The 24,735-nt window shown below is 46.9% G+C and overlaps 1 protein-coding gene across 1 annotated transcript in view; it reads right to left on the bottom strand.

Annotated features, from left to right (window-relative positions):
- Positions 1-12,125: 12,125 nt before the first annotated feature.
- FGFR3 (fibroblast growth factor receptor 3) overlaps positions 12,126-24,735 on the bottom strand; it is a gene marked incomplete at both ends in the record, with an annotated part of 55,196 nt that continues 42,586 nt past the window's right edge. The window contains 11 exons of the mRNA XM_082482530.1: positions 12,126-12,290; positions 12,382-12,487; positions 12,970-13,107; positions 14,566-14,636; positions 16,324-16,446; positions 17,789-17,979; positions 18,138-18,248; positions 19,472-19,593; positions 19,686-19,834; positions 20,762-20,949; positions 23,660-23,804. Coding sequence (XP_082338656.1) covers positions 12,126-12,290; positions 12,382-12,487; positions 12,970-13,107; positions 14,566-14,636; positions 16,324-16,446; positions 17,789-17,979; positions 18,138-18,248; positions 19,472-19,593; positions 19,686-19,834; positions 20,762-20,949; positions 23,660-23,804 — 1,509 coding nt within the window. The remainder of the gene's footprint in view (positions 12,291-12,381; positions 12,488-12,969; positions 13,108-14,565; positions 14,637-16,323; positions 16,447-17,788; positions 17,980-18,137; positions 18,249-19,471; positions 19,594-19,685; positions 19,835-20,761; positions 20,950-23,659; positions 23,805-24,735) is intronic.

Raw genomic sequence — 24,735 nt, 5'->3', positions numbered from 1 at the left:
AAGGCAGGTATTTCACTTTAACTGCCTCAGTTAAGCTCCTTTCCTTTTGCAAATGGGTCCCCTAAAGTACAGCAGTGTTAGTGTGCTCCTCTTCATCCTGCAGTGAGAGTAATTTATGAGGAACGCACTTTTCCTCCTGTTAAATACTTTTCCTTAGCGTGTCGAGTGTGTACATTGCTGCTGGCAAAAAGCAGCCAGACCTGTAGAAAGAGAAATTTCTGAAGAATGTGTGTGGTGTTTGGGTGGAGCACAAATGAGCAGATGTTCCCACAGAACAACGGGGTTTTATGGTGAATGAGCAGAGAGGCAAAGCCCTGGCTCCAGGGCAGCTGGATGCGTTAGGCGTATTCCAGCGTCAGAGTCACAGATGCAGCGGGAAACTGCAGGAAAAATAACTGCTGGGATGTGCCCGAACCCTTGAAATGCTGTGTATGGGGGTTTCCCACTGCGGGACCTGATTGGGGTGGGTGTACCTGAGATTACTGGGATGATCTGTGGCCAGTTTGTAGCCTCCCTCAAACGACAGTGTTTAGGTTTTTGAAGCAAACACTGAATAATGTGAAATTGAATGTCAGGCAGAAAAAAGAAAAGGAGAGAAGTTTCAAATCTGAGCATCTGAAGATGGGCCAGCTAAGTCCACGTTAGTTGGCAATGGTAAAATGACATTTTTGGGCTTGTAATTCTTACACTTTTTAAGGGAGTTGTCAAAAAATATTAAATAGCTCTGCTACCTGACCCAGGCAAGGTGGAGGAATCCAGAAGTTAATCCTCTACTTTATACCAGTGGTCCTCATGCCCCAACTTCTAGGGCTACTGTTAAATGTGTTACATATATGACCAGATAGTTAATGAAGCTATTGCTTTAATTGGCACCATATTGGGAGCCTGAGCTCTCAGCCCTTCTGAAAACATTTGCCTTAGCTTCAGTGTCTGTAAACTGCAGTAATTAGCTGTAGAAACTCAGCTTTCAAGTTTGGCAGCTTTGGCACCATCCTAAAAGATTACACAGAGATCTGAAAAGCCCCTCTTGTGTCCCCACTTGTCACTGGACCCTGTCTGCCTCTGTGTACCTGGGAGACGTGTTGCAAACTCACACCTGACCTTGAGCTTGCATTGCTCTTGCTTTACTAAATCTACAAAAGTTTTTCTCACTTCAGCACCTCGTGACTTTATGATGTGAAAATAAAGATATTGATGATTAATTATTTATTTCACTGCTGAAACTCCCCCTCTCTGCGCATTAGATGTCCCACCTGAAATCTGCTTCATCAGTGCCTGAACTTCAAGGTACCGATGATGAATGGTGTGTGTTACTGCTCTTTGAGTGTTACTGAGAGCTTGGTGATAAATAATTTCCTCTGTCTTGGTTGTATCTTGCTCACATGTGCATTTTGCACAGAAATATGACAAACCTATAGCCAGATTAAATTGAGATGTTTCGCTTCACCTGCTATTTAACGTGAACTATGGGCTCTGTTGAGGCTGGAATTAAGTTTCAGTCACTGTAATCAGCAGTAGTTTGAAATGTTAGTTAAATCCATTTTCCGAGCCAAACTAATCACTCAGACACTGAGGAAGGAAAAATAAATAAAGGTCACATCAGCACTAGATTAGATCATTTGGAATAATATGCAAAATATGACAGAAAGTTCGAAAGGCACAGGGATGTGGAAGCTCTGTCCCTTCGTAGCCACAGATTCTCATTTCTCAAAGGGAGAAAAAAGCTCTCATCATAAGCCACGGGACTGTGCTTGCCCCACCTGTCTTGCATAGCTGAATTCTGAGAGGTGATACGGACGTTGTAAGGGACTACCCACAGCATCGTTTTCAGGTCCTCCTGTGCTTGCAAGAAGGGGCAGTTGGCTTGTTATGTGTCAGCCATGAGGAGCATCCTAGACCAAGAAACGAAAAATCAGGTACTGCAGTGCAGGACACAGCTTCCCTAGGAGATGCTGAAGAGGAAAGGTTGGTCCTGCGATGCGCTGTGTGCCGGGCTGCACAGGCAGTGAGGGGGACACAGCTCCCCGCTGCCCATCTGCAGAGCAGGCAGGAGCTAAAACCAGAGGTGACGGTTTTAGACTCTTATTTGGATGCCGGCATCCAGACTGAAACACTGTGCGGTCAGCTAAGTGACAGTCTTATTTTAGGCATAATTCTCTGCTGCTGAGAGTGTGAAGTGACCTCTGCACCAAAGCACAGCTCACGCAGACCTGGAGATCAAGGACAAAGCGTGAAACAATAGGGATCGTGAGGCCTCAGATTAAACTGTTGCTTTTTTTTCCCCCTTCGCAGGATAATCACAGGTTGACTTGTCACTGAACAACCCCAACTACGGCGTGTTTCACAGATCCTGCCTATTGCGTGGATTCATCGTGATGTGCAAAACCACCTTTGCTGACGCTTCAATACTGGGAGGCAACATTACAGTTGAGCATTCAACCCTAATGCTGTATTTCTTGACAGCTTCATTTCTCAACTTTAATGTTGCATAAACAACTGTTTTTCTGCCCTGTTCTACACGCTCACACATGCACGGAGACCTTGCTTCTCCAGCCCCTCCCACCCAAGCAAACCTCCCTTGGCTTTGCTGGAGATTTTGCCTAACAGCTAAAATGACAGCCTTTTACATGGTTTCTTAAGATTGACTTTAATGATGAGGATGAGTGTCTCCCATTTGGAGAGCTGCCCACTCTCCTTGGGCTCATACTGCTCTTACTTTCTTCCCTGTTCATAAAATCTATGATGTGATACACCGGTCTGGGTAAGGCGAATGTGAGTTAGTACCACCTACATGAGGATTGTGGCACATTCAGAAAAATTAACTAGCTTTTGGTCAGCCAACCAAAATTATGTTGGATTCTGTAACCTCACAGCCACCCCTTTTGCCAAAAATTTCTTGCCCTTTCTCTACCTTGTAAAAATTTCTTAAATTCTACATTTAAGTACAAGGCTGATGGAAAAGTCATGAGTATGTCTGTGCCAACATAGCGTTGTAATGTTGTAATGAGCATAGCGCTTACCTTTCTGTTTTCTGAATACCCAATAACAGCCTTGCTTTTGCAAACCCAATTCCTGAAAATGTCATTAAAATTACTCTTAAAGAGTGAAAGCTGATAGCAGGGCTTTGCGTGAAGTGGACTTGGTATCCAAAGGCTTCCACTGGCTCAGGTTTCTTAACTCCCGTTTATTTTTTTGAAAGAGAAAAAAATGTGATCCTCACAAATAAATAATAATTTGGGATACAAATAAAATGTGGTGCGAGTGTGCACGTATCTCCTATGCTCTGAGACCCTTTCAATGAAAAATCCAGTCACAAGCTAATTAGAGGAGGCAAAGGGGAAGGTGGAAGAGGTGAATCCAAAATGTTTCAGCCCACCCCAGACTTCCTTCAGTTTAAGGCAGAATTATGATTTAGTACTAAACATCAGTAAAACTGGTAGGCAATTTTAAAAGCATCCATTTCCCCAGCATACTTACCTAACAGCAGAGCTCTTCATATGCTGAAATTGTAACTAACAAGCATATAGATGTAACAATATATTAAGAACTCTGTCTTTACTAACTAGCAGAAAAAAAAAAAAACACTGTTGTAGAGAAAAGGGGAGTGATGCCCGCCCAGCCTGGGATCCGCACCGCTGCCTGGATCTTGGTCTTTGTTTAGCATCAGCCTTCCGACGTGTGTTGTCCCTATCTGCTTATTTTCTCTTGTAGTCACTGCGTTGCTCAGAAGCCAGGTATGATGGTTCCAGACCTCGGTGGTTGCCTTGCCAGATGAAAGTCCCTGGTCATCAGGAGTATACTGCACAGCCTCTCCTTCTCTCTCCTGGGCTATTTGGGACGTGACAATACTTGCAAAGGCATTACCTAATCTTCAGGCATTTCTGTCATTTCTTCTGTTGGGGTATTTCTTTGGGTAGTTTGTGCAGGGCTGCTTGGCAGATGATTTTTATTAGTTGGGTGTTTATACACCCCAGGCTGAGGCGATGAGGGTTATTCTGAGTGGAATGGCTTTTCTGAAGAGGGAGACTCTGCAGGGTCTCATTAAGACAGTCCAGCTCTGTATTTTCCTGGTAGTCTCCAAGAGTTTGACCATAAATGCTTTTGGGAGGTATTTGCAGAAGTTTTTCATGTGCAAGTAATAAACCTCCAGCAGAAGCATTAGGCAGGAATGTACACACTGATGTGGGCGTTTCCACAAATGCATTTTACAATGCCCAGATCAATCAGCCCTAAAGTTTGCTTCCTCCATCTCTTGTGTAGGTTAGATTTGGCTGCATGGTTTCTGTCCAAGGAAGAATAATCCCCAGAAATCTGAATTACTTGTGTAACAAGAGCTCTGAGATGACATTCAGACTGCCACAACTGTGAAATTCTCACATGCAGACTGTAAATGAGTGTCCCTTTCTGACAGCAGCACATTCCCAGCATATGAACTCATAAGTACCTGGAAAGTTATTGCATCTTTCTTGGGAAACCATCTGGCAGCTTGGTCCTTTCCCTCCCTGTATGAAGATGACTCAGCTTTCACCATCCATGTCCCCGTCTCTGCTCTTCTCCTTTGGTTTCCATACTGCCCTCACCAGCCAAACATCTCAGTGCCTTTCTGCTGACATCTTCAGCAGTGCCTACTCAGTAGTTTCCCAAGGGCTCAAGGTCCATGGTCACGTAGTTAACGTTCTACTGTAGTTCCCTTGGCTGGACCAGGCAATGTGCAGTGGAGGCCAGATTGCTGTCTGCTAAGACAAGACAAACTCTTCACTGATTTCAAATGAGAGAAGACATCCCTAGGAGACTTAAGACTGGCAGAGAACCACGAGTCCTCTGAAGCCACTGGCCAAACTGAATCAGACACGTTCAAGAGCTGATCCTGTCCAGCTACTCAGCCCTGATGGTGGTGCACAGTGAAGGTGTGGTGGGCATCGTCTGTGTAACGTCAGCATTGGAGTGCATGTTCTTCCCATGTGGAAGATGTGTGTCATTCCAAGACAGGAAGCTGATTGTTTGGGGATCCTGTAATGGAGGTGTGCAATGTACCCCCATCAGTGCTCACTCAGTTTGTTCCTCCAAAACGGCCTCAAGCACCATCACCTGTGAGTCTGACATCTTCTTCAGGACAGAAACGGCTGAGGGAGCCAAACGCTGCAGGGATGTACACGAGTGTGGAAGCAGGTATCTCTCTTCTGCAATAACAAGAGATTACCTGTCAGTACTACTAAAGCAGGCTTAATTCCAGGGTCTGCTTGAAAACAACTTCTTCAAAGACTAACTAATTTTTACTCTGGGAGAAAATTGTATTTGTCTGTCTCTTGCATATCACTGGTGTGGAAGCGGAAAAATCGACATTGACTGGCTGGAACAAAGAAATGGGTTTTCTGCCCTGCTGAGCAGGTTAGCTAAGTGTCTGATGGGAGGTCAGCACAAAGAATCATTTCTTGATCAAGTTATTTGCTATATTGGGAAAAAATATACCTGTGGTACTACCCAGGAAAGACATGGAATGATTTCTCTTGGATTGCATTCAGGCTTTTTTTTTGGTAGCTATCTCACAGAGCAAATATGCTGGCTCCTGGGAAAGTGGCAAACTGCTGGCCGGATCCCGATTGTCCAGGTAACCATTTTGGGTGTGCGTGAGCATGTCAGGAGTGTACGACAGTGCTTCTCCACAGAGCTTCGTGCTATGTCTGCGCAGGCTGTGGTCACTTGGTGTTTGCAAAGTTACTCTCCAAAGCAGACAGTTCCTTGAGGCAGCTTCAGTAAGGGCTTGCCAGAATTTGTTTGGGTTTTTTTTCCCAGTTCTACCAGTCCGGCAGAGTCTTTGTGGATGTGCTATGTTTTAGATTGTGTTTCTCAGCCTTGATTTTCTGCCATCAATACTTCAGGTTCTGCTCCTCTCCTATTAAGAGGTTTTGTCAGTATGAGTCAAAAGGTAACAAGTTTCACCACCCTTGCTTGCTGCCTGCTCTTTAATACAGTCTCTAACATCTGGAAGTCTCTGATTACACTAACATCCATGTTGACTTTGGCTCAGGGTAGACAGAACCCAAACACAGTGCCTACCTGAGATGTAAAGCACCTGCCTTTGATGTAAGGTAGTGGTACCACCTTCCACCCCTGTCTCAGTCTGCCATGCCTCGAGAGCATGCAGAGGGTGGTGAGGCAGCCCCAGAGGCGAGTGTGCGTGGCATTTAGCTAAACGCCAGTAACAACGGCTAGACAGGGTGTGTTATCACCGGAGAGGCCATGTGTTGATTATCCATGGTGTTATCTTGTTCTGCCCAGTGTTGGTTTTAGTTTGTGCCACCTGATTTTCTGGCCAAATGCATAGGGAGTGCACCCCAGTGCCAGGGAGGTGTGGAAGTACCTAATGCTCTACTGGTGCCAAACTTCCCTTTGCTTTCACTGCTTGAATTTGGTGCCTAATGCCTATTTGAGTGTAACACTTGGTTGGAAGATGCACCTCACTCTGTCCCTTCTGCCTTGTCTTCCCTCCCAGCTGGTGTCCTTCCTCCTTGATGGTAAAGCCACCTTTGTCTGCACTGTTGAGGAACCTGGAGCAAGCCATGGTTGGTGGGTCATGCATGCAGAGTTTGGCCTTTAGCAAAATCATTCCTGGGCTAATCCGATTTGCACATTTGGTAAGATATCTTTCTTTTGCTTGGATACTTTCCTTTCCCATCCCCTGCTCCTGCATGCTGCCGGATCCCTCCCCTCCTCCCCCCTAAAAGAGCCTGGGACACAGCAATGGTTATGGGCACCAGCCAGGAGAGCTGATCACAGTGGTTGTGTGGTCACAAATGTCCCCGCAGGGCTCAGCCAATTGTTTCACCATGTGCTAGGACACTAATTTCTTTCCTGGCTTTACATTATAATCTTGTTGGGGCAGGGCATGATGCTGCTGCTTCTTGACATGTTGCCTGCACTCGAGATGCTGCTTGTGGGTCCTGGGCCATGAAGCCTGAGAAAGCACTACAGCTCCTGTCATCTCCTCTGGCCATTCCCTCCTGTCCTCCCATTGTTAGAAGCTCTGTGGTGTTGAGCGGCTCCATCATTCACCTTTTATATTCCTTTTTTGTGTCAACACAACCGATGCCTCCCTATTCCCTTTCTGCAGGTTATGTAGCCTCTGGGACGGATGAACTTGCTCAGAGGAGTCCATCTGCAGGAGACACCTCCTTCAAGAGTTTTAAATGGCACCAGCCACCAGGAAACTTTGCTATTTTAGTTCTAGTTGCCATCTCTTACTGACACCTGCAGGCTTCAGATTTTTCTTCCTTTTGCCGAATCCTCCCTGTCTCACCACGGAGCCGTGACCAATGGGAATAAATCACAATTTTAGTAATTTGTTTAAATGTTGCTATGAAACAGGTCACAGCGGCCAGCGCAAGGCCCTATTTGTGTATTCACCCACAGAGGAAAAAAGGCATTTGTTCTGCTTTGAAAAATAACTTTCATGTGGAAAGGGCATAAGGTTTGGGTGGAAGGCTGCAGCCACTGAAGGGGAGGATGAGCTGCGGTGGGACGTTCGCTCAGTGCCGGAGCCCAACTAAGCAGCTTCGCGCATCTTCCTTGAGATTGTTTTGCACATTGCTCAACACACATCGCACACGGCAGCCAAATATTCATCCTCGGCTAAGAACTGGCTGCACTGTAGGGCAATTAAAGTAAAATATTACCCCCTCCTCCCTAACCCACAAGCAAACACTGCTGCGGGTGAAGGCCAGCAGGGGAAGAATGACATCATGAAGCCCAAGAGGGAAAGCAAACATCACGCCAGCACCATGCGCAGGTCAGCCACTGCGCCGGGATAGAGACTTGCCTCTTTGAGGCTTTGACTTCTGTGCTCTCTGTGTGCTTGGGGGACTTCTGGTTTTGGCCAGCTATAAAGCACGGGCACGCTACACACCACAGCTCACTGCAGAATGGGCTGTCCCTCTCCTGCTTTTCAAGTCCTGGCTGCAAATGGTGCACGTCCTCACCACCCTGCTGTGATGAAGCCATTTCCACCCAAGCCAGCAAAAGGCTGCGCTCCGACTGCAGCCCTGGATGGCCAGAGATTGTCCCCTGGCCCACGCCGCTCCTGCTGGGGTAGGGTTGGGGGCTGGCCATCCAAGTGTGTCCTTAAAGCATGGTAACAACTCGCTCCAGGTAGCAAGACTTCTCCTCCCACAATGCAGGGTGTCTTAGTAGCGCTAAAAGAATGTTTTCTTCTTACAATGGCAAGGAAATGATGTAAAAAACATGCTTTTTTTTTTTTTTTAAAAAATTCTACTAGGATGTCACAGTGATGGTGCCAGTCCCAGTGCTACAGATGTAACCTGCTCAGATGCAGGTACTCCCATGCCAAGCTACATAAAACTACAAATGCCAGCTACTGTAGGCAGGCCGTATACAGGTAGATAACCTTGCATGCAAAAATCGAGGTGTCTGGGATGCAATTCAACGGGACCACTTGCAGGAATCCATTAATTCTATATAGAAGTGCTGGTAGGATTGGCCCAATGTTTCCCAAGCTGCAACATCCCCCTGTACTGCCTGCTGCTAGCAAAGCAAGGACTTACTGAGCTCCCTTGCTCAACCCCCCCAAAACCCAAAGCCAAACTGGGACTCCCCTTGCTCCTTGGGAGCCGGGCAGGATGAGGTCCCTCATGCCCATCCCACCGGGCACAGCACTGGATGCCTGCTCCGATGCACCCACCCTCCCCCTTTCCTAGCGGTGGGCTCCTCCTGCAGACCTTGCACCTCCACCAGCAGCTGCAGGGCCGAATGCAACAACGTGAGCACCACCACGATGACGCTGGGAGAAATCCATTATCAGAGATTTAATGAGCAATTCCTGCCCTTGTGCGGCTTGTGTGGCTATACATACACTCACTAACAAATAAATACTACTGCCCTTAAACCAAAATTGTTATAAATTTATTATGAATACAAAACCTGTGCTGGCCAGGACTCGCAAAGCAGCACTGTAAAAAATAAACCCTCCTGGCACTTCAAATCCCAGAGCCTAGAAAACTTGCTTTTGCAAAGGACCCTCACAACTAGGAATAAACCCCCAAATTTAACAACTTTTTATTTTTTTTTTTTTTCTTTCTGTAAAAGTAAGTTTGCCATGTTAACAAAAGCAGAATAGTTTTATTTAGTGTCCATCTCACACCTTGGACAGCTGCAGCTGTCAGGCACAGAAATACAGTATTAAAATAAACTGAACAGAGTTGCTCATTGAAAAAAATCACGCTATGCAAACCTGTGGATTGTAACATCAACAGTATAAAATGTAACAAAATTGGAATTTTTAATTTTTTTAAGCTTTTAAAGATAATAGTCCAGGCTATAAAACTATATAAGCATTGAATAAGAAATGTTAAAGTCAACAAGTCTACAACAGATACATCTTGTAAAAACTCAATAAATTATATATATATTTATAATATCTAGTAACATTTGAAATCATGCACAGTTTTGTACATTTTCTTTTTTCAGTACAGGAAAACTCAACGCTTCGAGTACTTGGAATGTACACAATTAGCAGACATTTGTAAGAAAATACCAAAAATTCTTTTTTTATTCCAACAAAACAACCCCAAAATCTATAGTAATCTACCTTCTCAAACTTCCATTGAAGTAACCTCAAACTATAAATTCTTTATTTTAGGATAAGGATTTTGTGGCTCTAAGAAAAAAAAAAAAAAAAATCTTAAAATGAGATGCTGTCATCCTGTTATTCTGAAACATTTATATGTAGTATGCACCAGAGAAAAATGGAAACAAAGAATTCAGGATGCAATTTGCTTTGCCTTTTCATGGTAGTGGATAAAGTCTTCTGGAAAAAAAAAAAAAACAAAACAAAACAACCAACCAAAAAAAAAAACCCCAAACCCACAAACACCCCCAGACCCAATCTCCCCCCTTGTCAGCTTGATCCATGCTAAAATTTCCTAGTTCACTCGTGTGCTTTTAAACAGCCATCTGACATCGAGGAACAAAACAGCACAGCATTTAAAACACAGAAAATCAGGCATCACTGGCATTTTCCAGTGTGTTAAATGAAAAGAAATACGCAGTCGTTGCACCTCTCCTGCAAACAATGTCACACTTCTTGCTATTTTGCTCATATGGCATTTCTGAAGCCCAAAATACAACGGTACTGGCAAAGAGGAAAAAAAAATTACCCCGCATCATCCAAAATCAACATTTCGCTTTGCTGCATACTCGTTATTAAATCGACCACAAAGAATACCTTCATTTGAAAATAGAAAAATAAACACCCACACCCCCTTAATGCACAGTGGTTAAACTGATGGAAGAATTCTTGGCCCTGTTTTTCTGAAATATGTAAAAATCATCTCTCTGCTGCTATTTGTTTGGTTTTAACCACTGGTGATGTATTGAAAAATAAACTTACCTTTGCTCACTGCAATCCAGGATAAACTAATATTTTTTTAAATGAATACATATATATATTTATAACATTAAATGTAATTTGTTAAACGACTGTACACCTATACATTCTTTCAATATTTCCCATAAACACAAAAGAAAAACTTGATTAATATATTTTTTCTCGATTTTTAATAAGTTAAAAAAAACCCCACCCTTAAACTCGGTGAAATTTAAAGTTTACAGTAACGCTATGCTATTTCAACCGATGCACAGATATGTTAATGTCTATAAATAACTTTACAAATATACATGTTAAGGTACAATTTTTAAAACAAAACTGTGAAGATATAAAACAAACAAACAAAACATCTTTTCTTTCGCCCAGATCAGTATATCCTAGATTGCAATGCTCGTATTTTGAGACTCTCTCTCAGTACTGCTTTATGTTGCATTAGTATTATACATTCTTATTTTTTTAATATATTTATTTATATATATACAGGATATATTTATAGATATATACACAGATTCTCTGGAATAAACCTTTTTGATATAAGTTAAAGGCTCTTGCCTACAGGTACCCGTAACTTCTTTCTCCGAGTCACTGCACGTAGATGGAGCCCAACCCGCCGGCGTCGAGGGGTGGACGGAGGAGCTGCTCCCCTCCCACTCACCCTTGGCAAGCAAGCCCCAGAAAGCGAGATTTTACTCCTTTTTCCCCCCAGAACGGCTGTTCCCAAACGTCGGGATGTGGCTTGAGATGCCGTGTGGGCACCCAGGAGCCAGGTCCCCCGCCGCTCTCGCACGGGTGATGCTCTCTGCTCCCCGGGGTTCCCCACGGCTGGCACCGGGTCTCTGCCCGTCCCCGGGCTCTGCTCCTGCCTCGGCACGGACCCATCGCTCCCAGCCCGGTGCAAGGGCCGGCGGCCGCCGATCCTGGCCAAAGCGCCGCCTTTTCAGATGAATTGACTGTCTCTTTTTATCTTTTTTTTTTTTTTTTTCCTTTCTCCATGATGACTTGCATTTTACTTTTTTTTTTTCTTCTTCCAAAAAGGACTCCTTCTATGTAGCTGGGTAATAAGATCATGAAGCTATAAAAACGACGACAACAAAAATATAGATATTTTTTATAAATATATGAATCCCTGCAGGCAACGTGGCTTTTCAGCTCCACCAAAAAGGTTCATGTACAGATTGCATAAGCAAAGAATTTCTACATTCTTTACACTTTTTTTTGTCTGTGTTTTTTTTTTTTAAAAAAAGGAAGATTTATTTTTTTTCTCTTCTTCGTATTGCAGGCACAGAACGGCTACTCTGGCACTCGAAATGCAAGCGCGGAGGCTGGGAGGTCAGCACCCCTAGGTTCAACATTCTGCTGTGTAAAAAAAAAAAACAAAAACCAAAAAACAACAACAACAAAAAAAAAACAAAACAAAAATAACCCCAAAAATTATATCTGATAGATCATCTTGGCAAGAGATTAGTTCCTTCAGGCCAAACAGTGCTTCTTGACTTTTTATACAGCAAATGGGAAAAAAAAACAACAAAAAAGACCAAACAAAAAAAGTTAGGTTTTTTTTTTTTTTACCCTGAACAGCTCGACAACAACACAAATCTCCGGGCACCACCACGCAGTTCCACTGGAAGATCCTTCACTACGGTTTCATCCTTGGCGCTCCACCTTCACGCCTTTGTGGGCATGCTGCCCACCTGTCCATCCGTCCGTCCGTCTTCCTGGGCTGTCCTCACGTCCGGATGACACCGTTGCAGGGCGGGTGCTTGGGCAGGCAGGGCTCGTCGGGCAGCAGGTCATGTGCAAAGACCGAGTCATCCCCTGAGGAGCAGGTGCTGTGGGTGTCCTGGCCGGCCGGTGAGTACTGCTCGAAGGGCACTGAGAGGTCCAGGTACTCCTGCCAGGGCGATAGATCCATCAACACTGGGTGCCCCCCACTGGCAACTGAGTGACCCCTCCCCTCCCCGCATCCACCCCACCACACTCACATCAGTGGATGTCACAGTGAGGACCCTGTCCAGGTCTTCCACCAGCTGCTTGAAGGTGGGCCGCTGTGAGGGGACGGCGTGCCAGCACTCCCGCATGATCATGTACCTGAATGAGAGGGGAGAGGGAACTGTCACCCATGGTGGGGCCAAGCAGTGCCCACCCGCCTGCCCACCCACACCCAAATCGCCTTAGAGAACAGCTATGACCAAGGCAACATCAGCCATGGTGGCCTTGCTGCATGGCCACCAGCTGCAAGGAGGAGAAGGGTTTTGTGGAGCCACACTCCTTGTTACTGATCACCTCACACATGTCCACACTTTTGAAGTAGGAGGAGGAACCGTCTTAAAAATGACACACCAGAGCTTCACCCCCCAACTGCCACCCGCCAAACGAGGGCGGGTGCGTTATGTAGCCCGGCAGTCATGGGCTGAGTCAAAAGATGTCAGGGTGGGTGAACCTATCTGCTGCCAGCCCCACAATCGCATGGCGGGGATGTTCCACCAGCCTGAACCATGGCCTGGAGCGGCATTTGGCCACAGAGGGAAGGGGGAGTGGGGAGAGGAGGTCACCCCCCACCACACACTCACAGGTCATGGGTGCAGTTTGCGGGTTTGTCCATCCGATGGCCTTCCTTCAAGAGTTTGAAGAGTTCCTCAACAGGAATTCCCGGGTACGGAGACCCTCCCAACGTGAAGATCTCCCATAGTAGCACTCCAAAAGACCAGCTGGAAACCAAAGAAAGATCTTTAAAATTCAATGAGGTTTTTTTCCAAGTCCCCCCCCTCCTCCATATCCCCTCCCCCCCCGCTTGGCTTTATTTCTGTGCAGCCATGCATAGCTAACAAAGTCATCAATAGCATGACTAATTGCCTAGGCCATTTTTACTAGTTACTTGGAGATCTCTGCTGATCCAACTCAATAGCAAAGAAATCCCAGGCACCAAGTCTGAAATTGAAATGAGCATTTAATCAGATAGGTGACAGCCCATCTATTACCCCCAGCTCTTTGTTAGGTCTTCCACCAGCTCCACTGAATGGAACAAATCAAATTATTCATGCACAGCTTCACTGAATTGCAGGCTTGGAACCACAGGCCACTAATTGTGCAAGCTGATACCAAAACTTGCTTGTTACAACATTCATTTCACTGGCCAAGCTGGGAGAAAAATACCCCAACAAAAATCAGCAGAGCACTAATGTTACACGCTCCAGTCCTGCAGCTGTGCTCTGGTTAAAAGTCCTCTTTTTCAAAAATATCTTTTGCCTTCTTCGTTTTCGTTTTAAAAACAGGGATTATCTGTCTCTGTTTCGCTTTCACGCACGCTCGCTCTCCCGATCTCTCGCTTTGATTTATCTGTCACGCCCGCTGCAGCATTACCTAAGCATGGAAACGATGATTTAAGATCAATAAAAGCCAAAGTATGTGAAAAACACAGAAATAGAAAAGACTCATTTGTCCAATTGCAAGCGGTGAGCTTTGGGGAGCAGGCGTGCTGGCTGCTGAATTACTGTAAAAATGCCATTATCGACCAAATATTGAAATAAAAAGCCGGTGTCCGTGCTGAGCTACTTCAGCCCTTGCAAAGTTGAGAGGTGATACAGATTTACACGTAAGGCGGGCTCTGCTGTTTGCTTACCGTGCAGAGGCACTAAAACGGACAAGACAGGATTAGGAAAAATAAAAGGCAAATAAATGAAGCGGCAAAATTAATCCGAGAATATATTTGTTGAATATTCCCTGATCAGCTCTACGAGCAGCAGACGGAGTATTTCAAGCTCATCCCACGTACTCAACTGAGGCGTAACTGTCTGGGGCAAAGCGTGGAGGAAGCCAAGGGTAAATTTTTTTTTTTTTTTTTTTTTTTATGGAGTTTTTTTTGCACAAATTTTTTTGACCACAGGATGAATCACCTCATCTATAAACTGGACGAGAAATACCTGCCTGCCTTCCAGTGATTTTTCAGCAGCTCACTAGAGATCCTTGCATGAAAGCAACTAGATAACGGTAAAATAAAACCAGGTGTGCAATGCCGCAGCTTGGAATCCATTCCTTCGCTTTTGCACCCCCAGGCACCCCGGCAGTGAACCAGCGAGCGCAGGCTCCTGTCATTTGTCTTAATGACACTGTAGGTGTTGATTTCCCTGCCATTTTATTTTTCTTTAAGAAAGCGCGGGTATGCTTACACGTCGCTCTGGTGAGTATAGACCCGGTCAAACAAGGCTTCTGGAGCCATCCATTTCACAGGCAGCCGACCCTGTAATTAGGAAGACAATGGGAACATCCCATCAGCATATTCCCCCAGCCACCACGGCACCATCTGAATCTTCTTTTCTAATCCAGTTTGAAACATTTTCATTAACAACCACATCTGCCTTCCCGGTCACTGGGCAAAGCAGTAGCGGCCACATATAAACAGATTAGAGCATCTGATCCCTGGATCTTCGCTGACAATCTTTGCAGCAAACGCTCTCTGTAGAGGACTGTATTTCACTGCCAAGGCAGGTTTAACATATCAGAGCATCTAAATCTTTGCATGGGAACAGCATCCACGGCTTATAAACGCAGCTAGTTCTGCAGCAGAGCAGAGGGACAACCCTTTCCATCTCTTCGGTTGGAAGAAGCAGTTTGACTCCAAGTCCAAACCCGGCTTAGGCTGAACTCAAAGGGAAACTTCCAAGAGTGAAGGCAAGGGTCAGACCCTCTAATAATCAAATCTTGGTCCCGCTGAAGGCTAAAGGAGGCGGCCTGTTCCCAGGTTTCCAGGGGAACATCCTACCTCAGGGTCATAGACATGGGCTGTCACATATGAGAAATGCGAGATGAGAAAGACTAGATTAATCATAATTCTTCTGGGTTTTGCTTGGCCCCTGGGGGGTGTGTCACGCTTGAGGCATAATTTGGCTGAGGGAGGGCTTCGTCCTCTTCTGACCCACTGTCTCACTGGGGGAGACAACTAGAGACGGGATGTATTCAGGACGCACAAATGGGATTATGCTCTCAGATGTCCAACATAGCTCAAGCAGGGAAAATCTATCTGATTGGTGATTAAAATTCCCAAGAATTTTTATTAATATATGATTAAGAAATCCTGGCAATTAAGAGAGATTTCTGATACGATACTGGAAAGGACCAGTACGGACATGGTAGGCTTTGTAGGACTGCCTGGACGTTTCGACCCCTTGCAGTTGCAAGACCCTCAGGTTCTGCAATACCCTCAACCTCTCCCACTGCCATCTCCACACTATGTTGTAGTTGTGGCTTTTGCTCTTTTGCTGCAGAGCACTGGGACGTCCTTTGTCCTCTGCAGCGTGACAGTGATGGGGGAGGGATGTTCCATGGACTGCTCAGAGCTCAGCATCTGCCGCAGGGCTTTGAACCATGACACGGGTTGTCTCTCTAGCCCTTTGTTCCTACATTAATCTCTACAGAAAATATAAATGGCTCCAGGACTCGGCCCGTGGCTGGGACCATCTCCTCACCCTTGGCAGTGGAGTCAAGGAGCTCAGTTGTAAAAAAGCGAGAGAAATGCATGAAAGCCAGGTAGCTGCAGAAATACAAACAGTGACATTCCTTTGCCAAGGGCTCTGGTGGGACCAGAGCTTGGCTCCTTGGGAACTTTACGAACAGTAGTGCAGCAGGCTGGAAAGGGCTCCCCGTCGGTAAAACCCTTAGTTTCTCTTAGCTAAAGCCTCCTGGCCAGAGGTGAGACCTTCCAACCAGCTGCTAGCAGCAGCAGTATCTGTCAGGAAGAAAATGGATGGTGGGTGGACTCCTGGGACCAGCCTATCTACAGTCCCTTCCAAGGTGAGGCCACTGGCAGACTTCTCCCTCCTAAGCCCCTCTATAGAAAGGGAGATGCGCGACAAAGGCCACTTGCTGCAGGGATGGCCGAATTCCCTGCCAGAAGGAAAACTGCACATGCTTGGCAGCTCTGTACTTACATTGGTGGTTTTCTTGTAATAGTCGATGTTGTGAACGTCTCTAGCGAGGCCAAAATCAGCTATTTTCATCACATTGTCTTCAGTGACTAACACGTTCCTGGCTGCCAAGTCACGATGAATGCACTGTGAAAGGTGAGCAAGTCAATAAATAAGGGCTTGTTAGCTGCTCGCGCCTGGAACCAACAGCACCGTGTGGTTTATGAGCTGCCATTTCATTGACTCCCAAGCTCATAAAGCTGTGGGCACTGCTTAACTCCTCGCTTTCTGTGTCACTGCCCCATCATGCATGCTCGGTGGGAGCCACCTCTTAGCAACACCTAATCGGCAGCCGCAGCGCTGACACAGCCACGTGCTTTTTCTCTCCAAAAGGGACGCACAGACGAAAAACCCACCCCTCCTCTTCTGTGGAAGTGTCCCCTACTGGGACCTGCAGCCGTCTTTCTGCCCTGCTTCCTCCAGGAAGAGGAGTGCAGGTTCATGTTTGAAGGAAAATAATCCTCAAATTAAGACATTCCCAATACATCCAAAATACATCATAGTTGTTAGCTGAGAAAGAAGCTAAATTAGCCTGCATTGTGCAGAAAGGGAGTTTAAAGCCACCATGAACCATTCATCCTGAACTGCAGCCACAGACGAACACATTTGACATCTGAAGCTGAACTTGCTCTTGCTGTAGTGCTCCCGGCCCGCAAAAAAAGGTGACATCGGCTGGTGCACAGCTTCCTGAACCCAAAGCCTGATTCTCCACTTGCTGATGTCAGGGTAAATCAGGACCAATCCCAGGGTGTGATGTAAGCAAACGCAGCATCTGGCTCAGTGTCAGCAAAGTGCTCCACAGGGAGCATCTTGGGCACGGCCATGCATCAAGCCAAATCCACCTCCAGCTCTGCTCCCACCGAGCCTACACACGCTGGTGACAGCCACAAACACACCCAGGATCTCAGCTTCCTCGTGGGTGCTCTGCATCTTTAGTGATCTCAGGAGGGAGATGCAGGGGGGCAGGGGTACACGCAGCTCCCGACTGTTGTCTAAAGTAACGTCTCCCACGGTGGAAGCTCATGACTTGGTGTGACATTCACCCTGACCACTGCTGCCCGAGCCTCAGGTTCGCACATCTGACAGCCAGTTACCTCTATGCGCGGTAGAGGTTGAATCGGTGAGGAGAGGCACCAAGGTCTGGGTTGTTTGTGCTTTTGCACGCATTCTGGGGACGCTAACAGGCCCGCAGGGGACAGCGAGGGCTGTGCAGCTGCGTGGGTCATGGATGCAGCCAGCACACGGGAACTTCTGCGTACGGCTGAAGCCTTCAGCAAAAAACCCAAGACACTTCATACTGAAAAATCTGGTCTCTAAAGGGAGAAGCCTGTAATGCTTTGCCCGAGTTGCCCTACACACACGCGCGCTGCACGCCTTCGAACGCACGGGTCTGACCGACGCTTCTACCAAATGAGGTTTCTCAACTCACTTTCTGAGATGCCAAGTACTCCATGCCCCGGGCCACCTGGTAGGCACAGGAAACCAGGTCTTTAAATGTCAACTGCTCCTCGGGCAGCTTGCAGGTGTCGAAGGAATAGTCCATGCCAGGTGGGCGACGTGCCCTGAGGTATTCCCGCAAGTTCCCCTTCGACGCGTATTCCACCAACACGTAGAGCGGTCCTGTGAGAAAGAGGACCATCAGCATCCAGCAGAGGAACAGCTGACCGCCAAAATCTCATCTGGGACTTTTTGGGTAGCCAGTGAGTAATTACATAGAAGGGACGGTCAAAACTGAGCCTCCCACCACCCTGCGAGTACCCGGCTGGTTTGCTACATACCGTCCTGCGTGCAAGCACCAAGGAGGTTAATAATGTTTTTGTGCTTCCCAATCATTTTCATCATTTCCATCTCAGAGACCAGGTCGGAAAGGTCCTTGTCAGTGGCATCATCTGGAGAACGGAAGTGAGGAAAGCAAAAAAAGGTCAGGAACAAAATAGTGTTTTGTGAAGTAGTTAATACAACTGCTGCATAACCATGTGGGGCTTTGATAGGGAAACAGTACTCAAAATATGGCAGTATTTGCATTTATTCTACATTGGGAAAAAGAATCAAAGCCAACCCAAAAACTACTAGCACCAAAAAAAAGAGGATATGTGTTCAAGAAGAAAAAACAGATAAATGGAGAGAAATGCTCATATGGAAATCCATAAAACCTTTCGTCTTCCATTTCATCCTGACACATGTTAAAGAAAAAAAGTCAGTTTTCCAGTTGTTTCCCTCCTTCATCTCCAGGGGCAAAGAGTCAAGGATGGGGGAAGGTCAGAGCCGGGAAAGGGACTAGCGGAAGGAATAATAGAGAAGCTGTCATTTTTCTACAAAAGTAGAAAAGCTCCCCTCCATTTTCTACAAAAGTAGAAAAATGGGGGAAAACCTCCCCAGATGAATGCTTTGGTTTGGAAAGACAGAAATATTCCTGCTTCCAAAAACAACTTCAGCACGGACCGAAGGAAATGTAAATGAAGCGAATCCTTTTCTCATAAGAAATATTATTTTTTTAAAGATGTCACCCCATGTAACCTCAAACCCGTGTTGCTCACTGTTGGAGCATCTACCCTGCTTGCTCCAGCTGAACTCCTCAGGGTGATTTTGCCTGTGTGCTGTCTGCGGTTACTGTGCGCAGGAGAAGGCTGGGAAACGGAAACTCATCTGGAGGGGCCCAGTGAATCCCCCACTTCGGCTTCGCTTTAACCTCTCAGGAGTTTGGGATCGAGTTTCTTCAATGAAGAAACTCCTCAAGAAGCAGTTTGTCAACCATATTTTTGCAAACTCCACCTAAGCTTGTTGCATAAGCTTTTGCTAGAACTGGCAACGTTGGTTACGACAGGAGTAAGGAGTGGGCTGATTCAAAGAGCTGGCTAGAAATGCAGGGGGTTCCCCTTCTCAGGGATGCTATTACTCCTTGGAAGAGAACTCGGTTAATTCCCATTCCCTATTGCCAATGGGATTTGCACCCTTACACGCTCTCCAAAGAGACAGCCCTCACCCCCAGGCTATGTGAGTGAAGGGGAAGAAAGGCTGTCTCTGGCTTTCCTCTATTGTGTCTATACAAAAGAGGGAACGAGAGGAAATCCCAGTGCAATATGCTGTTCTGCCCTCTGTGGACTTCCCATACCTTTTAACATCTTGACAGCAACCGTGATGGCCTTGTTTGGCTTGTCCTTATCAATTCCAATCGCTTCTGCCATCACCACTTGGCCAAAACACCCCTCGCCAAGCGGCTTCCCCAAGGTCAGGCTGGAGGGAGGAACAAGCAGGCGCGTTAGTGGGTTCCGGGGGTGGTGACACTCCTGGGAGGCAAGGGGAACCCGACCCGTGGGTTGACTGACCGAGAGCGTGCCAATTCCCACTTGGGATCAGGAGGCAGTTCCAGCTCAGAGACGTTGGCCAGCATCGGCCCGTCGCTGGAGGAGAGACGCGTGATACGGACCAGGGGAGTGTTGGAATTCATGGAAGAGTTGGACTCCAACGACACCTGCTTGGGTAGAGCAAATGAAGTGTTATTGCCAACTGTATTCCCAGGGAAGCCAGCACCTGAGATGGATCACTGAGGGGGTTTGAGCTATCTTTGCTCACTGACACCTTTCTGGTAATTTCTAAATGGGAAATCCCCCCACCCTCTCTCTCATCCTTGCAGAAACGCACTGATCTAGGCACCTGTGGGCAGGTTTTTAGCTGGTGGAAAGGACGGACAGGTTAGCCAGTGCCCCCCAGCAGGCACGAGGTATAATCTGTTTATTTCCTCTGTGTGCATCTCCATAGCACGTATAGGCTATGGAGTGACTTCTCCTGTTCTGGCACTGTAAATGCCCACCACGAGCTTGCAGCCAAAGCTGTGAAATCCGTATCCTTCACCACAGCCAAAGCTGTGAAATCCGTATCCTTCACCACATGGTTTTACACGGTGCCTTTTGCTCCTGCCCCCCTGCAACTACCCGTGGCAGAGCATCACTTACTGCACGGAAGAGGACCCTTTCCCACCTTCACGAGAATTGGTTCGGGTTCACCTCCGTAAAAGCAGGATTGAGCACAATTAAATGTGCTCTTGCTCCCCAAATCCCCGCTCCACCGGGGAGCCTGGACTAAACTGTTCCCCTGCAAGATGTGCTTTCTGTGGCACCCATGGCTGCACTGCCAGCCCCTCTTGGAAGAGGGCGACAGAAACGTGGCTGCTTGGGAGCTGCTCCTGAACCAGAGTCAGCTGCCACCAGCTACTGCTCCACTGGAACAGAAACAAATTAATAAAAGGGGTTAAACTCCTAGACTGCAGCCAACTTACGTCCCTCTTGGGCAATGTTTTTCTGGTAGAGCTTCTCACCTAGAGAGAAAATTTCAACGGGGCGGGAGGGGAGAAAGAGGGATGACCATAGGGGGGAATAGGAATCTTGTATCTACTTTCTGTTACCTGTCTCTTGAGTGGAAATTTGGAGACTTTCTGTACAGTGGGGGTGTTCATGGCTTTTTTGTTTGGCATTTTCATCCTGCAGATAATCACAATGACCAGCACCAGGATGAAGAGAACAAAGCCAGTGCCGTAACTGAGAACGCCAGCGTATACTGAGCCTGAATCATCCACTTCCACGAGCTCCTCTGCTGCGGGGTGACAAGAGACAGCAGTCAGGACGGGGCGGGCAGCTGCCTGCACACAACTACACGCACGCAGCGCAAAGAATTTGGGGAGGACTTGCTCATTTACACCAATTTTCTGAGTGACTTCAGTGACTGAACTCTCCTAGGCCAGTGGTTTTCTACCTGCGGCTGTAGCTAAAGCACTAGTTCAGTTTGCCTTTTTTGGAGGTAATTTTAGCACCCTTGGATGCAACCCTGGAGTTTCTAAGAGCCTTCAGCCCACGTATTGAAAACCACTGCTCTAGGCTGAAGACATCTTCACGTGTCTGCGCTGTCCCTCTGACCCAGATCTTGCTTTCCCCACACACCCACGCCATGCAGCTGGATGCCTCGAATGCGCAAAGGCTGCAGGACTGGGGTTTGCTGCCCTTCACTGATTTGGCTTCTCCGGCAACGACTTCCACTGGACCAGTGCCTGCCCTGAGGGACCAAGGGGCTTGAAGGGCACCCAGGGGTAAGGCATCACACGTAGAAAAAGCCTCATGAGAGCAATCTGCATGATTATTTCACGAAAACTTAGTTCTGCTGGGAAGAGGCTGGGAGGTCTGGCCCTGAGAGGTGGCTGAGCTGGGAGGGCGATGGCATGAGCCCATCAGCAGCGGCTACCTGCTAGCAAGACTTTTTTGGGGCCAGCAAAGCTCAGCTGTGATTCTCCCCTTGTTCCTTTCAGGACAGGCACGTAGACCAGAGGAAGGGGCCATGGTGGGACCAGTTTTCCGTCCCCTGAAGGTGGGCTGGTGTCAGAGGAACTGTCAGCAGTGGGAAACTTCATAATGAAGTCATGCCAGTGGGACTAGCTCGCCAACAGCTCGTGTACATCCCTGCTGCCCCAAAGCAGCATCTTCGCAAGCAGCGGGAGCTTTCCCCTGGCAGTAGCAGGCTCCGAATCAGGTCTTCCATGGCCGTGCCCAAGGGAACACGAAGAAAGGGCTGTTGGTGACATTGGAGGCTGCACCAGCATGGGTACCAGCTGGGCAGGGCCTCATCCTGCCCAGCAGCCATCTCCTCCTGCAGGGAAGGGTGACCAGATCTCCTCGGATCAGGCACTATGGTCGGTGCCACCGCTTTGCTGCCTTGGCTCACACCGTCTTGCCCTCTGCTCCACATCTCTCCTCCCTTAGCGTGGTCAGGGGTTTACAAGCAGAGGTTCCCCAGAGGGGCCGTATTCTGCACCCTCTCTGAGGGGAGCGCTTTGGGGCCTGCTGCTGCACAGACGGCTGTCCTTCACTGCGTCTGACTTCAATATGAAGTTCCACTTCTGTTTTTTTTAGTGGGTTTTCTTCTGCTTGTTCTTCGCTTAAATAAGGATCATACATTGTAAAAACAGCGTAACAGTCGGATGAGACAGTATCGGGAGATTCTCAAAATAACAGAGACATTAGTCTTCTAACCAAAGACAACGATTTCTCATCCAGTGGATAGCAGAAGCAGAAACAGGATCAGATCAGCTATTATAGAGCTGGCAAATAAACAGAGAAAAAAACAGCAGATCCCACCGGCTGCAGGGTCGTCATGGAGGAGACCTCCTTGAGCCCCAGTAAAAGCGATTACATCCAAATCACCCGCACAGATAAAGTAAAGATTAGAAATGCCCAAGTTTCCAGTTCCTAAACACATCCCGAGACGGATGTGTTACAAGATGGACCCAAATATTGGTCTATATGACTGGGTGAGCGAAAGTGGGGGGCGTATAGGATTTTGGGTGCCCTTTCAGTAAGGGTCTTTTGAACATACTCCAGGTCTGCTCCTGCACTCTCTGCAAGGCACAGCACCCATGACATTCAATATGAATATTGCTGGTGCTTTCCCGAACCATGCTTACGCCTCCCTCATAGCCGGAGGCAGATTCTGCAGGTGAAGGGACAGCACAGCCTCACTCCCCTCTTTTGGAAAGCCGACTCCTCTGTTGACTCCTCTGTTGCATACTCTGCACTGGCTTTATTGTCAATGAGAGCTTTGCACGTGAAAGGACCACAAAATTGAGGTCACTCTGGCCTCGGGTGTCAAGCCCGCTGCAGCTTTCATCGGTCCCAGCTGGAGCAGGCAGCGTGCGATGCCCCTGGGAGCCAGGACTCCTGGGCTCTCACTACACATGACTCTCCTCAACCTTCTGTTTGAGATTGCTATCTTGGCCTGTTCATCCGTGAAGCGGAAATAACGCCTATAGCAGGGAAGGGTGTAGTCACACCAACCACTTACGCATCTAATTTTAAGTTAAGATGTGAGGTTAGAGAGAAAGGCTTCTTCATAAGATGATCCACAATCCACGTCCAATTTAGGTGCCCTAGATCATCTGATGGGGAGGCTTCCTTCTCCCACTGGCAGCGTAAGAAGACAAAGCTCCCAATTTTGGCACTTAACAGTCTCCTAAAAAAGAGACTGGGAACACCTCCTTGTTATTTAGACCAAAAAAAGATACTGGGCATTTTGTATCATTACTGCAAAAATAATTTAAATCTTGAGATGCACTGCAAAAAGCATCAGCTGTGAATATGCAACAGAGGTTTTCTGCTGTGCGGATTTACAACTGGCACAGCAAATCCCAGAGGAGAGCCCTCCCTGGATAACGCACTCTCTTCCAAGCGAGGAGCGGTCTGCAGGAACTTGGCATTTCTAAAGCAAAACGTCAAGGCACCCTGGAGAGGGAAGGAGAGGCCAGCACAGAAGGAAATACCTGGTAGCACCGTCAGCCAAGCAGAGTGATGTGAGAACCCAATAGAATTCCCTGCGAGACAAGTATATTCCCCAGCATCCTCAAAAGTAACATTTCGCAAGTACAGAATCTCTAGCTCCTTATCCGTTGTGTTAACACCTGCCGTCTACAGGGAAAAAAAAACACACACATATAGAAAGAGGGAAAACAGAGAATAAGCCACATTCCCAGCAAGTGTGAGGACACCACAGGCAAATTTCAAAAGCAGATTAAGGTGGGTTGTTTGTTTTTTGTTTTGGGTTTTGTGGGTTTTTTTTTTTTCTCCAATGGCCCATCTTCCACATTTTTTTATTCATTCCCCTCTGCAACCTGTAGTCAAAAGCAAAAAAAAGTTCCCTTCACCAGGTTCTTACTCTGTCCCACTAAAGCAGCATGCAAGCAAAAGCATCCAAATGAAAAATTGCCCCCACAATATGACTGACTTTGGGTTAGTAGGGTGAGTACAGGGGTGGGAAAGAAAGGTGGTAAGAGGAGAGGAAAGACAGAAAGAAAGGAGAAAGGAGGGGAGATGTAGTAGGGAAAGACTCAAGTGCTGATCAGAGGAACATACAAACATTTTGATTCATTAGTTCATTGAAAAATATAGAATTTTTTCAGAGTGGGCATCTCAAAGCCATGTATTCATTACACAGCCCTTGATGCTGTAATGTAACTCTGGTCGATTACAAGAAGGCGCCTGTAAGGAACTTTCCTGCAGTGGCACTGAGCACACACAGCAGCCAAACCCTCCCGGCTGGAGTCAAACCCCAGAGCCCCTGAGAGTGCTGCTGCTCCCTAACACGTTTGCTTGCATGAGCCAATGTTGATATTTATGTCTCCATTACTTCTCAATGGGACAGAAATCTGAACACTGATTATATCAGTTTTACGGGCAAAAATCTTGAAACAGCTTGGTTTTCCAGAGCTTTGAACGTCACAGGTCATTAACATGCAATTCTGTTATCAGCACTCAATTGTAAGGAAGGGAAAGGAATAAAAGCGTGAAGAGTTGATAGCAGAATTTGACAGTCATTTTATTGTGGGAATTTTTCCATGGC

The sequence above is a fragment of the Vanellus vanellus genome (genome assembly GCF_965231255.1).
Source record: "Vanellus vanellus genome assembly, chromosome: 4".
Lineage (NCBI taxonomy): Eukaryota > Metazoa > Chordata > Aves > Charadriiformes > Charadriidae > Vanellus > Vanellus vanellus.
Note: the sequence above shows the minus strand (reverse complement) of the source record. Positions and strands in the feature narration are given on the sequence as shown.